The sequence below is a fragment of the Netta rufina genome (assembly GCF_964035555.1).
Source record: "Netta rufina genome assembly, chromosome: 2".
NCBI classification, from domain to species: domain Eukaryota; kingdom Metazoa; phylum Chordata; class Aves; order Anseriformes; family Anatidae; genus Netta; species Netta rufina.
Genome location: NC_140124.1, coordinates 60,943,030 through 60,958,859, shown reverse-complemented (window position 1 = coordinate 60,958,859; position 15,830 = coordinate 60,943,030). Strand labels below are relative to the sequence as shown.

Sequence of the window (15,830 nt, the reverse complement as noted above, 5' to 3'; positions counted from 1 at the left end):
TGTTTCAGTGTAGTCAATCTAAGCAGCCTGATGCTTGTCTAAAAGTGCAATCTTCTGTATAGCTTTGGCTGGTATATGTATACACTACATATTAGTGCAGTAGGAGGTTTAGCAGCAGAATGAATCTGGACTTTGAGAACCTGGTTCCTGATGGGTGAATGAAAGAGGCAAATTCCATTTGTCTCAAAGTTGCTTTTTTCCAAACAGAATTTTCGTGATTGGAGAGAACCTTTCCAAAATGTGGTTGGTTATGCCAGAGAAAAATGGTATGTGGTGGCATTTTTACAAACTACCACTTGAATATGCAAATGTTTGCTTATGTACATACAAAGTCTTACAAGCTAAGTCTGGAAGAAAAAAATATTTCAGACAACGTTGGTTGTAGTGCTGTGCAAAGCTGCTTTATTATCAGAAGTTTCATGAGCTTGCCTAGCTGAAGACAACAAGAAGCACTTTCATTGTTAGTCCTTGCAAATTCTGCAATGGGTCTGTTTTTTAATTAAAAAGCATAGTAATCCATTCAAATTGGAAATGATGGAAACTGACAACACTTTTGTAGCCTCAACTAGAATTAACAAGCCCATCCCTATGAATTCAGGAGATAGTCTTAAACATTTCTTATTGGCTCCTTTCTCCTCCGAGTTTATTCTACAATATTGAACCTCATCCTGATGATCTATACCATATGTTAGCCATTTATGCTCAGCAAATGACAGCATAATCAAGTGCTTCTCTTTTACTCTCTTTTAATCCATCACCTCACACCACAAACCTTAAAAACCACAGAACCATTGCTTTTGCATGTGCTGGACCAGTGCTGATCTATCTCAGAAGTGATGTCTGAGCATCAGCACTCAAAAACAGGAATGCCCTCACTGAGGACGAGAGCAAGCCCTGATGACACAGCCTCTGTGCAAATTGCTGCATGGATCTGGCCAGGCAGAAGGGAGGGAAGAATGCTTTCACATTTTAAGGTGCATATTCTGCTCCCTCTGAAGTGGGTGCAGAGCTCTATCCCACTTGTGCCACCTGCAGCATGAGCAGGTCTACTCCCATCTCAGTTTAGTGGCAGATGTGTGTCCTAACACGGTGGTCTCCCTACTTCCATGGGCACAGAGGTTTTGCAATCCTGGCCAACCCTATTTTGGATTACTGATCACAGATCTGATTATTGTGCTCAAAGTAAGAGCATAGCAGATGACTGCTGCTGATGCCACCATTTTCTATTAAAAAGAAACATGGGCCGGGCATTTCCATTTGTTGAGCCTGCCCTCTCTTTGTTTCAGCGTCCCTTTTTCACCATGAACAAGCACGGACAGTTCTCACCTGTGCCCAAGCAGGACTGTGACACGTTATCAGCCAGCTATGTCTGGCTTCAAGGCACCAGCTCTCTCTGTTCTGGTGACTTGATCACAGAGTAGAAAGAAACAGAGCCACTTCACACCAGCTGGCTCTCGACTTGAATCACGGCTTCCCAGTCCAGAGCTCAGTTTTAGCAGAGTTACACTAATACCTAAGCACACCACAGCACTCACAGCACTCACAAGCCTCACAGCATACTCTTGGCATTTTGTATTCTTTTGATTTCTTCTAAGTGCATATGTGTCAACTGCTGTGTACTTGTCATAACCCCAGATTTAGAAGCTATCCAGTGGTAGGAGGAATATATGTATCCCATTGTCTCTGCTGGTGGTTGTAGGAGTGCATCTATTAAACAAAACTACTTACGGCCATTGGGGTTTTCTAGTGATAAAACCTAGCTGTAGATTGACAGAATGAGCATTTTCCTTTTCTTCTTGCTTGGATGATATTTTTATACAATTTTATATGCAATTTTTTAAAATATTTGCTATTTTTATTGTAGGGTTCTGGTTGGGGTTTTACCAGCCCTTCTGGTTGTCTACAGGCCCAGATTCTAACAGAAATATTTTCCTTCCCTTTTCTCCTCTCCCTTCTTCTCTGATGGACAAAAGCCATTGCATTTGCAACATCAGCTTAGAGCAAAATAACACCTAGGGCCTGATCACTCTTTTAGTTGCACTGAAATCAAAGGAAGCTGCATGCAGAGTACTGCCAGCCCCACTGCAGCATCTGGGGCCAAAGACTAAACAACCAAGACTTGTACAGCTCATTAAAAGCAGGGTGGTTCTGTGTAAAGCCATTGCACCAAGGTAGTGCTGTCTTCCTTTGCTGTGGTAGGAGTTGCTTCCACCACAAAAAGATGATATCTTTCTCTTTGCTATTGTGATGCTACTTCTTGCAGCCATGTGAATGAGTAGGCACTTCCATCAAAGGCATCCTCAGCACACTGACTGCCTTCAGCAGGGAGGAAGAATGACTATTATGGCTTATCTGTGACAGTAGATTTCACTGCTCTGTGGTTAGAAATTCAGTGACAGGTCCTAAATAAAGTTAAGAATAATCAAACGTATTGGTAGGAGGGAAATTAAGGGGAAATTAACCAAATTCAAGGATCTTGGTCTAGTAAAATAACCTTTTCTCAGCTGCAGGGAATTCTATGTATGAAGCTGAACATAAACTTTAGAGTGTGTTTGTATTAGCAGAAATGATAATGGAGATACCTTTCTTCAACTGAACTACAATGAAAAATAGACACCTGTTCTCTAACATTTTTCAAGGAAGAGGCAGGTTGTTATGCTATTTTGCACCAGGGTATGGAAAACAAATTACCTTCCATGCCCAAAGTAAAACTCCATGCTATTTTGCTCCTGGGACTGGGAGGGTTGGGTAATGAAAAAACCTATTTGGTTTGATAAGATTCACAAGGGAAAAAAAATGCAAAACTGAAATGAATCATGCCATGTAATGCAAGTATTCTCAAATGTTCTGAGAATAATTTTAAACAATATGTATTTATTGTTAGTTCCTTATTTGAAAGAGGAGGCTTGTGGTCTCTTAAATGTATAAAGCATTTTTCAACATTCCAATTTTTCTGTAACTGAGTCCATATATGTTCATCCTGTTACCAAATAAAAGCAATGAGGTCTCCACTCCATTTGAATTAAAGTTGCAGAAGGGTTCATTTTGTTCTGGTGCTTTCTACATATGGTCCAGGCATGACACTTGCCATTTGCTTTCCAGCATCCAGCTCCCCGTAGAGTAATAGTAATAATTAACTTTTTTTTCTAAGCATAGTGGGAACATTGCTTGGACTTCATCCATTGTTCACCACAACTCTCTGTGAGGAGGAGTTAATGGCATTACCTCATTTCTAAACACATTCTCAAACCTGTACATGTTTGAAGATTACATGTGTCATCCTCGCTGGTCCCCCTTTCTCCAGGTGGCAATGTCCTCTGTCTGTCATAAACCTTGATTTTAGTCTTCCTTCTTGCACTGCCAGTGTCTGCATATCAATATACGACATGTTCCTGAAATCAGAGATGCTGTGGGAGCATGTACTCATTCCCACCAGCTTTTCACTGGTTTCAAAACTAAGTGTTACCTTATATTCTGAGACCAAATAACATCTCAGATGCTCATCCTCAAAAAAGGTTATGTTCTCGTTTTGGCTTTCTTACTTTCCCAAAATCCAGCTTTTAAAGATGGGAGATTTTTCTTTCAAATTCGAAGTGCATTTATAAATTGGCAGCAAACACTGTTGACATCTTTGGTTGTATTTGTGTTTTATCATTTAAATGGAGGGAAAAGTACATTATTCAATGATTCATATAACTTCCTCATGAAATTAATCACAAGTGAAGATGTCAATTTTGCATGTAGATTGGTAGAGCCTGTTGCAGCATTACATTGACTCTGCTTATGTTCGAACACAAAGATATTTCAGGTCTCCAGGTCTCTCGTGAGAAGATTGGAATCACAACATAAAAGCATCTCAATCAACAACACACCTCATTCATGCCCACTGTGATTTTTAATTTTCTGTGCCACTTGTAACACGTGTATCTATCCCAGAGGGCTGGTGTCCCATGTTCTGGTATTGTTTACAAACTTCCTTTCACAGCATTTCAACTATGTCTATGCATGCTGTCTTTTACAAAGTGTCTTATGGCACAGGTAGACTTGGCTTATGACACAGACAGACTTGGAAGCACCTGTGAACTAATAATGAATAGAATTTTCCCATATCACTACTGTTTTTCTATTTGATCTTTTCCATAAAAAAAAGAAATAATCATGATAAACAATGGCAGAAACTAAGCCATTCTCTCCAAGAAAGTTGTGACATTCACAGACATTCAGTACAAGCCTGAAAGGCTTCATGCATTCCCCTTTACCTGAAACTCCAGCTTTAATTCATTCCTTTCCTCTCTGAAAGGTTCATTGGTATTAATTTCCTGAAGAATGTGCTCACCACTGTACCTGCTTATATTATGCCTTTACTGGCTTGGTTTGATTCTTAATTTACCCCCAGTTCTTCAAGTAGAGATGAATACAATTTCTGATAGATATTGAAGGTATTGATGTAGTCAACCATGGTCTTCAAATAAAAAATCCAGCCTCTCACATAAGCATGAGGGAAGAAAAGATGGTTTGGAAAAGGCATCTTAAGTGACTTAACTCCACTTGCAAATACAGTATCAGAGTCCTTTCTCTGGAGTGTATAGCCAGAGACAGAAATTTCTGGAGTCACTACCAACCAGTGGTTCCCAAAGTGATGCCAGCTACCTACTGAAGTGATACAGAAGCAAGGTAAGTGCTGTGTAACTGTCTTAAGAACCTCCTTGGGCAATAAAATTGACCATTGCCAGTTCTGTGAGGACATGGAGATAGCTGAAGAGAAAGGTGTCTGAGAGGTGGTGATGGTTCATGGCTCCAAAGCCTTGGAAAACCACTATTGCTTAAGAATGTGAAACTTCCAGTATCAATAACTCAGGTATCTCCACCCAATCTCAGTAATCGATAAAAAGAATAACGGTATGTTTGATATTGATTTCTCTACATTGAAAGGTCTCCAAAAGTGAGCCTATTTGCCCTGTCTCACAAGTAAAGTAGCCTGGCTTAAAATCATTGAAAAGAAGTGGCAGAAAGAAGACAACAAACACCTCATGGTAGCGGCAGCACTACAAAAAGCATTTGTGTGGCTAGCGGGACTACTATTTATCTATCTCTGCTGAAACTACTCTTTCTCTTTAAAGGTGCAACGCAACTTTCAGCTGGTTCACCAGGCTCAGGTTCCTCAGCAAACCGTCTTACATTGCCAGGTCAGTTGGCAATAATAATAATTTGCTTTGGACAAAGGCATTGCAGTACATGATATGTGGGAGAAGGAATACTTTCATGTATTGCATTAAAAAGTTAAGTCCATTCACTGGGATTGAACAAATGAACTGTTGTTTTTAAGCTTCACCGCCTTTCATTTCTTTAAACAAATATCTTTTATTTTGTGGCTCGCAAAACTGTCCACAAACTGTCTTAATTCAATCAGGAAACTACATGTAATTTGGGCCTTTTTCACAATGACATGGGTGCTGACAAGAAAAATGAAGCTGTTTTCTGGAGCCAAGTGTAGCTTTTTTTGTGTGTGCCCTTCCTATCCCCCAGGTCTTCCTGTTTTTATTTGGTTGGTTGGTTGGTTTTGGGTGGTCCTTTGGGGACCCAGGAGTTGGACTCTATGATACTTGTGGGTCCCTTCCATCTTGGATATTCTGTGATTCTATGGTTCTGTTTCTATTTCACCATGATAGACATTTTCTTATTCCCTTCCTCTTTGTCCCACACAACTGTCAGAAAAAAAGGAGGGGAACATGGAGTAGTTATAGAAGATAGTGGTTTAGTTTGAAAAAATTGTCAAGATATTATCTTGTCATGGGCATACAGAAAGGCATTCATGTATGCATTATTCACAGTTATTGAAAGAAAAGGTATATGTATAGGAAAACAACAAGAAATCACCAAGAAAGAAATAAAAATCTCAAGCAAAGTACTGCAAAAAGTTTTGCTGCAGATATTTTCATCAGCGACTGCTGTGCCAGCAGATGAGGTGTGGTTTGGTCTATATATAGAGGCCCACATGCCATAGCATGTTTCTGTGCAGTGTCAGTTCTCCAAGCTGTTCATGGCATGATGCTCTTTTGCGACCGCCACCTTGGCAGATTGTTTCCATCGGCACAGCTGCAGCCACCACGTGGGTACCAGTAAAGAGAAGAGCAGGCAGGAATGTGAGAGAGTTCAAAATATTGTTTTTCCTTGGTAAAACACTGTGCTCTGTGGAACATTCCCTTGTGTGAAAACAAAAAAGAAGACAATCACTGAAAGTAAAATTCAAACCACTGGTCAGCATGCTCACATGAAGACTCTACGTAACTAACCTGAGACAGTTTTAGATAGAAAGTACAGTCAGTAAGCACCATAAATGTGTCCTCTTAACCTCTGTAGTATCTCATCATTGGCAGTGACCATCAACATTAGGTGCATGTATAACATGTGTCTCATAGGGTCCCAGCACTGGTTAAATTCTTGTATCTAGTCACAGGGAGGCTACTACTTTGAATGTTTTCACCCAGAATTTTCTTGCAGATGGCATTTAGAGGTCTTGTTCTTTAGATACCTACACATATTTTTTGGAAGAAAAAATACTTTTTTTTTTTTTTAAAGGAAAAATTGTGGAATAAACATTCTTGTCAACTCCAGCCATAACTTGCAGGCAATGTGAACAGATCTAATTTCAAAACAAGTTCCCTTTTTATACATTTTGGCATATTTGCATTGGTCTGTGTTCAATTTTAATGAGCAATGTTTACGTATTATTTTTCATCCATTTTTGCCAGTGTCATTACCACTTTTAATCAATCAACTCATTAATGACTACCTGCAAACAACAAATCCCGCATTCCATTTTATGTGTGACTTTTGTTCTCACCCTCCAGACCACCATTGTAACAGGAAGGTAGCAAATATAATGCAGAAGAGAGGGTTTTGCCATAAGCTACCAGGTACAGTCCCTTGTTTATTACTGACTTGCTCGCTGACCTTGCTTAAATGGTTCTTGTGTGCCCCAGTTTACTCATCTGTTATTTAAGAATATTGTTTACTCCCCTTTAAAACTATCAGATCTAGGGATCTGTTAACTGGTCAACAGAAAACCAGCAGTAGGGGAATTCTGTAAGAGAGGGGAGCAATTAACTCAGCAACATCTCTTTTTTTTGCTAAAGGACACTTTGTGGATTTGTTGCCAGTTCTGCCTTACTTCCAGTAGCAACACTCACTGTGACAACCTCACATTGAATTATGTAAAGGTGCCTCCTGGCTGGCACTTGTGGAAATGATGAGCTGTGTTTTGACTCTCATTTGTTAAAGATTTCCCACCTCATTGTATGTTTTGGCATTGATCAGGGACCCAGTGGGTTTTCTCCATTTGGCTGTTGAACGCTGATGTCTTCCTACATGTGCCCTGTTACTGTGGCTTACACCACAAACTGTTTACTCTAGTACAGTATGCAAATCAGCCCTTCCTATGCAGCTACTTAAAATACGGGTTGGGAGTAGATAATAGTGCCATATTTTCTATTTATGTAGCCCAGTGATGCATTTTGTTTACAGCCATTATGGTGCTGGTTTGTTTATGCCCTATATGATCACATTTCAGGCGGGTTGCTTTTGCTGGAGGCAGCCACTAATTAATGTGTAGTTAAGAAACACTCTGCTGTAAATACAAACAAAATTTTCAATTAGAGAAAATGTTACTGTTCTTTCTGTGAATCTCATGCAGCGACTTGAGAAAGAATGTGAGCTTTATTTTGTTGGGTTTAGTCAATTCTGAAGAAGGGAGGCTGACAAGAGCAGGCAACATATGCACGTGAGCCCATTACTTCTCTGCCAGCCAGTCACTCACTCATGATGATCACTAACCTTTTAATCTATGCCTTGCTGATTTGAAGTGAGCAGGAGGAAGAAACCTCCAAGAGGTCACAAAGCTGGGGAAGGTTTATGAGCCTAAGCAGCAGTGTATAGGAGGGAGCCCTGGCAGTGCTCCCACAGGGCTTGACTACTCGTGAAACCAGAGAAAGCCCTGGCTGCCATCTGTTCCTGTCTTACCAGAAGTCTCTCAGGCCTGCAGGGTGTACTTCCACTCTTTTGCAGTGTACCCTGACTAGAGAATAGGTATTTGAAGGTCAACTTTTTCTCCCTTTCTTCTACATATTTCACACCCTCTCTAGAACTGCCAATTTTTACATATATGTATGCTTTATATATCTATATACATACATATATAGATATAGATATATATATCTTTGATAACAGGACAAGTGGGAAAGCTGCAAAGTAGGAATTCTTTATTTAATTTGAATCTTTGATGCATTCATTTGGCTACAGAGCTGCAGAAAACTGATGCATTACAGAAACTTCAGAGCATGAATATGTGAGTTAAAGACCATGTTAAAGGCTGGTTTTATTCACTGGAACCTTTTAAAGAGAAGAAAAGTCTGACATTATCATTGAGGCATTTTATTTCAGCATGGAGGAGAGAAAGAAGTTCCAATTTTAAAAGTCACATTTTCATAGTAACAGTTTTAGCGGTCACATTTTTTTTTCTGCAGTAATAGGGACCTGAGAAGTGTTACTGTCTGGTAGGCATAGAAGCCTGGGAAAACAATTTTATTTGTTCTGCTTCTTGTGCAATTTCTGTTAATAGATGAGTGTAAAAGAAGAAAACTGGTAGGGTTCCTTCCCCACACGTTCCTCTTCTGAGTACAGAGAAAACTAATATAGCAGATGATAGCCACCAACACAGTTTTCTACAAGCTATGTCACATCTTCATATTCCTGAAAGTTGGATCTCATGCAATATTATGGAGCAGGAACTTACAGTGTTCAGGCTGTCACATAAGGCTGGGTGCTAATGTAGGAGATGGCTGGACTTGGAGAAAAATATAATATGCATTCAGTCAGTAGATTAAAAAGCATACCTGGACAGAAGAATCTCATCCTTAGGTACTAAACCCTCAGCTATTGCCATGGTGACTCCCCAAGAGGTAGCTGTCTTCAGACTCTCAACTTGAGGTGTCTCATTGGAGAAAACAGTGAATTTTGTATGAGCGAGCAGACAGATTTTTTTCAGACTGATTCTTCCCAGGTTTAGAATATTTCTTGAGTGTTTGTGTGTCTTTAATGAAATACAATTGTGGTTCTCTTGCTTCTTTGTCCTGGAGACTCTCCTTTACTTACAGCAGAAAACCTCCTTTGTTGGGAAAGAAGACAAAAGAATAAGCCCTCTTGAGCATACTCTTTTGATATAGCAGCAGAACACTGAATTAGGAACATAAGTATCCCTAGCTTTCCTGAATCATCTCATAGTAAAAATGCCTGATGAAATAATTCCCTTACTTCACTGGTGAATTATTTAACTAAATAAGTAAATCACCTTTATCACCTTTACTGATTATAACAGCCTTTCATGTGTCCTGTAGCCCTTCTGCTAGGATTTTCTTTATCCTGCCTGCATAGTATTTGAAGGCAAAAGTTGCCATAGTTCTTGCAGGGGGATGAGAGGTAAGGTTGAAATGGCAGAAGGTCTGAATTCAGGATGTCCCCGGAGGCCACTAACTGCAGATGATTTGGCAAGGGAACGTGTTACTGCCTTGTCCATGTTATGCCACAGGCTGTTAGTGCTTGCCTGTCTGGAGAAGAGTAAAAAGACCACTGTCTGGACCAAGCTGTGTTCCAGACGCTTTCCACCCCAGAGCCTCTGCGAAGCCACAGTGTACCCTCATAAGATGAGTACAGCTAGGAGAGACAGCAATGCCTCATTCCTCATCCTCATCCAGACTCACTGGTGTTGCTTTGCAGAGCCTCCTCCAGTACCTGTGCTGTCAAGTGAATCATGCACGTGTCGCTGCTGGACCTCCTTCCTTGCAAAGGTGGTGAGCCATGGTTGGGTGCTCCTGCAGAGGTGGCAGTAGGGATCTGCCACCAGCCTGGGGAAAGACGTGAAAGCTGAGTAGCCTGTATGGGTTTTCTCCCTTCTGGTTTCCTGCTTTCTTTCCCCTCAGCTTTTCCTCTCCCTCTGGTACTAAGTATCAGCACAGAGCACTCAAACCCCTTTTGGAACTGTGGCTGTTCAGCTGACTGTGTTCTGATTTTTTATCAGAATCAAATTGTTCCCCAGCAGGTTTTCTGAGTAAAAATTGTGCTATTCACTCAGTGAATGTAATGAAGACATTAAAGAAAATGACATTTCAATGGCTTTTTTTTTTTTTGAAGGGATGTGCTTTTTGAATGAATAGAAATGTTTGTATCTGATGTAAAATGCTTGAAAAGGAAAAGAAAACGGTATCAGCGTTTTGCCTAGTCTTGTTTTGTTTTCTGATCAGAGTGGAACTACTATGTAATAACAAAAGTGTTTGTTGCTATAACAACTTTTGATAGAAATACTCAAGGTGATGATACCTTATTTTGTCAGTTACGTCAATAATAATTTCCTTCCCACTGCAACAAGGCCAAAACTATTGCAGATCAGTACAATCTGAAACAGAAATTGAATTTCCAGGAGACTGAGTGGAACCAAGAAAATTCCAGCTAAAATTTTGACTATAGTATATAATAATTCCTGCAGACTCAGGTGCAGGACTTAAATTCAAGCTGAGATGTGAAATACCCATCATACTCAGTCAACAGAGGGCAGACTCCTCAGTAAGCTATTTTCTTATGTTCATCTTCTCTATGAAACTGAAACTCTTGTCATTGTCTACACTGTTAATTCAAGGACTCCCCCTCAAATTGGGTTTTGATGCCAGTTGACCTCACCCAGGGAGTGCGTTGCATATTTTAGGGTCAATTTGAAATGCAGAACTTGGGGCAGTATTTGGTACCCCTGTGTTTTTTTGATTCATGGATGAATGGCTTAGACTGTGGCAAATTTATTCACCTGCCCTTCTGTATATGTACCACCACTTCCAAATGAGTCTCTTACACATTAGCTATGGCTGCTTATGGGAGCTTCCATCACTGTTTGTACAGAAGAATAGCTTCTGGTGTAGTGCCTCAAGCTATTAATATATCTAGAGCTGCATGGATTGTAGTAGGTTGCTTTTGTGTTACATATGGGGGAAGAAGGGATGGGGAAATGAACATTTTTGTCCCTTCATATAAACATTTGTACAAGGTACATTTTTCTCTGAAACCTGTTAGCTGGTCTGCTGTAAATGTGTTTGCAAGTATCTTCAAATTCTGCCTCACTTTGACTCTGAATTTGTAGTTAAACCTAAAGTGAATCATACCCAACATATAATGTTTCAACAAAAACTTAGAAGCAGATAGTGAGCATTATGCTCCCTTCTGCTTAGCAGACCTCCTTGAAAATATAGTCATCATTTAAAAGTATGTGTGTCCCTCAGGAAGGGCAAAGGGTGGTACAAGGATGGCAGTCCTTCATTGTAGTGTTGCAAGCAGAAAAAGGTAAGTATTTCTCATTTTTATTCCCATTTTACTAGGAGAAATGTTACAGTCCGGGTCAGATGAGAAGTCAGTGAGAAATCTGGGAACAGATCTCTGGAGTCTTAAGAGAATCTTCTCCTCAGCACCATCTACCTCAGATCAATAAAGCCCAAAGAAATTAAATATTATGGATTCCCTTTATCAGCTTTTGTACAAAGATGATAAATGGCACTGTCAGTATCCTGGTTAAACCACTTGTATTTATTAGCTAAGTCATCTCTTTTGGCAACAACTCCAGTGAAATTCCAGTTAAAAATAAACATTCTCCCATGCTGAGCAATGGAAAATCCAATAACAGTTTGGCTGAATCCATGCTGAGTACAGAAAACAGAATGAATCTGGAAAATGAATGCGCCTCAAAGAACAGTAACTCACCTAATGGATATTTTGAAGCTTTAAATGAATGTCAGTCTAGTTTAGTTGAGAACAGGAAAGAATAAGACTATGCAGAAATCTGGATGCGTTTTTCTAAGGTTTATGAAGTGCATAGTTTTTTTATTTTCCAAGACATTTTAGAGTATGATTAATCACTCAAAGAGTTTAACAAGATGAGACTGTGACTGTGTGCTAGCATTTGATGTTAGTTCACACAGGGGAATCTTTTTCTCTTTTTAGGATACATGCTGAGAGCAATGACTTTTCTTTAAAGTGCTTATCATACTAATTATCATGTTATTACTTCATTATTTTGCAACTAATGACTAAGCATAAGACAAACACATTTTGGTCATAGTCATATTTCATTTGTTTTTATTTTGCCTGTGTAAAGATGTTAGAAAGCAAGACATAGATTCAAATAAACACAGTCAAAAAGCTGAGAATGGTCAGATTGATACAGGTCCATGTGTGACGTTCACAATGCCCTGTAGTTTACTGGAAAATCATACAAAACCTCTCAGTTCCACCTGTTTCTGAATTCTGGGAAACATGATATCAGTCCAGATTTATTGTCTTAAAATGATTTTGTTTGATAGTTTGCTGATAGTTTGAAAACAGTGAGGTGTTTAGCTGTGTACTTGTGGATAGGTAAATATAGAAGTTGCTTCTTCATTCGGACTTTTTGGTACTTTGATCTTCTGTCTAAACTGTTGTTTCTTAACCTCTAGAACATTCCTTGGAATCCACCTGGGCTGCTTTGGATTTCTAGGATGTCTGAGTAAGGGCATGATTTCAAGATCAGGTGTTCTGAAGTGTTTAATTGCCCAGATTTCTATTTTTCATCCTAGAGTTTTACATCCATATTTATAATACATATTTTCACATTTTATTATATTTTATTCCTGAACTTTCTTCTAACCAATTTTCTAGCCCCTGTATCTATCTAACCCAAAAGAGTCCTGGTTCACTGGCTGAGAAATCCTCCTTTACACAGACAGGATGTACTGAGGGGATGGATGCAGCTTTGAAGGAATTAATTTCTAGTCCACCAGTGAGTGAATGCTAAGCATGGTAACTATTTAACCATTGTTGGTCTTGCTTTGTCACTGCCAGCCATCAAACCACAGATGCGTCACCTCAAGAGGCCCACTCACAGCTCAGGATCCAATTTCCCAGCCTTCCACAAGAAATCGGAGGAACATTCGGTGAGGTATAAGCTCCTTGACCAAAGGGGAAGGATGAAAAAAATCCAAAATATTTCCCAGAACTGGAATAGGAAATAGCAGAAGAGATGAAGAAGCATCTTCTGGAATGACATGCCTCCCAGGCTGGTGAAGGACATTGTGTAATCATTGCACAGGCCATACTGCATTGTACAGCAGCTATAATTCTAGATAAAAGCACGTGTATGATTTAAAAAATATAATGAGCATTTTTTTTAATGTTCTCAATAGCCTTCTTTATTATTGTAGCATACATTCACTTAGTACTAAAATATTAGTCTGTTACCCTAAAGTGTAATTGTATACCACTGTCTCCCGTCAAATTAAGGAAGCCAATGCTTTTGTAGATTCTTGGGTTCCCTATGGTGTTCTCAATGTGACCTTCTGCCTACCACAGGTAAGACTATAACTCCTATTTCAGAAAGCATAGGAAAGATTTTCCTTGCCAAACTGTACCGAGACTAAACGTCCTCCTCTTGTAGTGTGATAGGTGTTCAGGAGAATGAAAGAAGGAGGCTGGAATACAAAGAGTCCTCTTGTTTCACTCAGTAGGGAAAAGAAGACATAGCAGAACATTAAAATTGTGCCTTGTGTGAACTCTGCTAAATGTTTAATAACATTGTGTTCTGTGGCATTAATATATCTGAGTTTGATCCCACGTACTCTTTCAGTACACAGTGACACATGGACCTGAGTTTCACAGCAGAAAATGCACTCTGTGAAGAATTTTCTGATGTCCCTAGATTTTGCAGTGTAAGAAACAGTGGCAGATAACTCCCTTTCCTCTTTCACCAGGCTCCTGGTGATTTATATACCACCCCAGCCCTCCCTTTCCAGCTGATGAAGTCTATCCTGTTCATACTCTGCTCACAAGGAAACTTGCAATACTTTTTATCTTCCTTACTGCTCTTCTCTATATTTTTTTAAAATCCCTGTTTGAAAGGAGGGTCCTAGAACTGGCACACGATACTCAAGACTCAAGATGCAGGTATACAAGAAATAGAAGAATGTCCTTAAAAAAAAAAAAAATAATAATAATAATAATGGCACTTTCTGTTTCATCTTTCATGCCTCTCTGAATCTCTCTCTCTCTCTCTCTTCTTTTTTTTTTTTTTAAGTTTTGTTTTTCTTTTTGATCCTCTGTGAGTACTGAATAGCATATTCTGTAGAATTATCTATACTAATTCTTAATTAAAATGTAACCCATGAGGACATAAGCAGTTAGGGTTGCCACCCCCTTTAGCATTTTTCTGTATTTAGCAGCTCTGGTGCTTTTGCCAATTACACGGAAGTAAGCTTACTCTTTCTTTTTCTTTCTTCTTCTCTTTCTTTTTCCTTTTCTTTTTCTTTTTCCTTTTCTTTTTCCTTTTCCTTTTCTTTTCCTTTTCCTTTTCCTTTTCTTTTTCTTTTTCTTTTTCTTTTTCTTTTTCTTTTTCTTTTTCTTTTTCTTTTTCTTTTTCTTTTTCTTTTTCTTTTTCTTTTTCTTTTTCTTTTTCTTTTTCTTTTTCTTTTTCTTCTTCTTCTTCTTCTTCTTCTTCTTCTTCTTCTTCCTCTTCTTATTTTTTTGTCTTTCCTTTTTACCTTACATCCTTCATTTCTGTGTCTGCTTGTTTTTTTCTTCCACCAACACCTTTTTCAAACCACAATCTTCAGGATAAATAGCCATGTTGAATAGCAGAGAGGATAATCCTCCCTTACTATGAAGGCTGACCATTTAATCCCATTTTTCCCCCCATTGTTAACACATTATTTATCTATGTAATTTCATGTGTTAAGATCTTTTCATCCATTCCAGATCAGTACCTTTGACAGCCTCTTTAGCAGGGACGTGTCTAAAAATATGTCAAAATGTCTTCTGGACACCCACAAATTATTATTGTCTCCTCTAAGGAACTCTCAAAGATTTGTGAGGTGGGACTTCTATAAAAGCTACACTGGCTTCTCTACATTCTATTTGTATCTGCTAATCGTAATCCTATTCTTTATATTTTCTAAAACTTTACTCATTGTGAAAATGATGTTCTGTTATACACCACAGGTTTGTAACCATAACCATCATCAAAAATGCACCAGTGTATGTAACACTGCGTTGTGAGAGTTATGGTAAAATCACAGCTAGTAGTGGCATGAAAATTGCTAGGATGTTTGCATCATGTTACAGGTGCCCCTCGCTCTGTTAGAGAAGATCACTGTAATTCCAGATGCTTCCACCCTAAAGTCTGACACCTTTCTACAGTATTTTCCTAGAAATCTCTACAAAATGGTGAATGCAGCATACAGCTGCCCGAGTGCTCCATTATCACCGTGTGTCAGCTATTTTTGTCTGGCTGTTTGCTTGATGTTTGTGGTGTTGACCTTAAGCACCATCAGAATTTGTGACTCCAGCAGCTGGGCTGGATTACTGCCTAGACTGAATGTGAAGAGGAATGCACTTTAAAGCCATGTGTTTATGAAATGTGATTTATCTCTAGGAGTTCCCTAATAACTATATATTATTTTTTTTTTTGCTTGTATAGTACCCTGAAATGTTTTACACAAACAGGCTGTATGGAAACTCAAAATTATACTATTCTTCCAAACACATGTTCTGTCTGTGTTATTTCCTTCCCTTTAGAACAGTTTAACAATTTACTTAATTCACCTAATAGTCCTGCCTGACTATTATCTGGATAAATGGAAAGCATTGGTTCAGGCTCACTGTGCCCCTTGCAGGAGTTAAAAAGAGGCCGGAAACTCTTTCCCCCTCCCCCCAACTTTTCTTATTACCAGCCATTTACTAGGGCTATGGTTTTTGTGCCCCGAGTGTCTTAC

At 39.1% G+C, this 15,830-nt stretch overlaps 1 protein-coding gene across 2 annotated transcripts in view; it reads left to right on the top strand.

Moving 5' to 3' along the window:
- PDE1C (phosphodiesterase 1C) overlaps positions 1–13,079 on the top strand; it is a gene marked incomplete at both ends in the record, with an annotated part of 314,013 nt that extends 300,934 nt beyond the window's left edge. For both annotated transcript variants that reach the window (XM_084282675.1, XM_084282676.1), the window contains 2 exons: positions 5,121–5,186; positions 12,910–13,079. In XM_084282675.1, the coding sequence (XP_084138801.1) occupies positions 5,121–5,186; positions 12,910–13,079 (236 nt within the window). The remainder of the gene's footprint in view (positions 1–5,120; positions 5,187–12,909) is intronic.
- Positions 13,080–15,830: the final 2,751 nt, after the last annotated feature.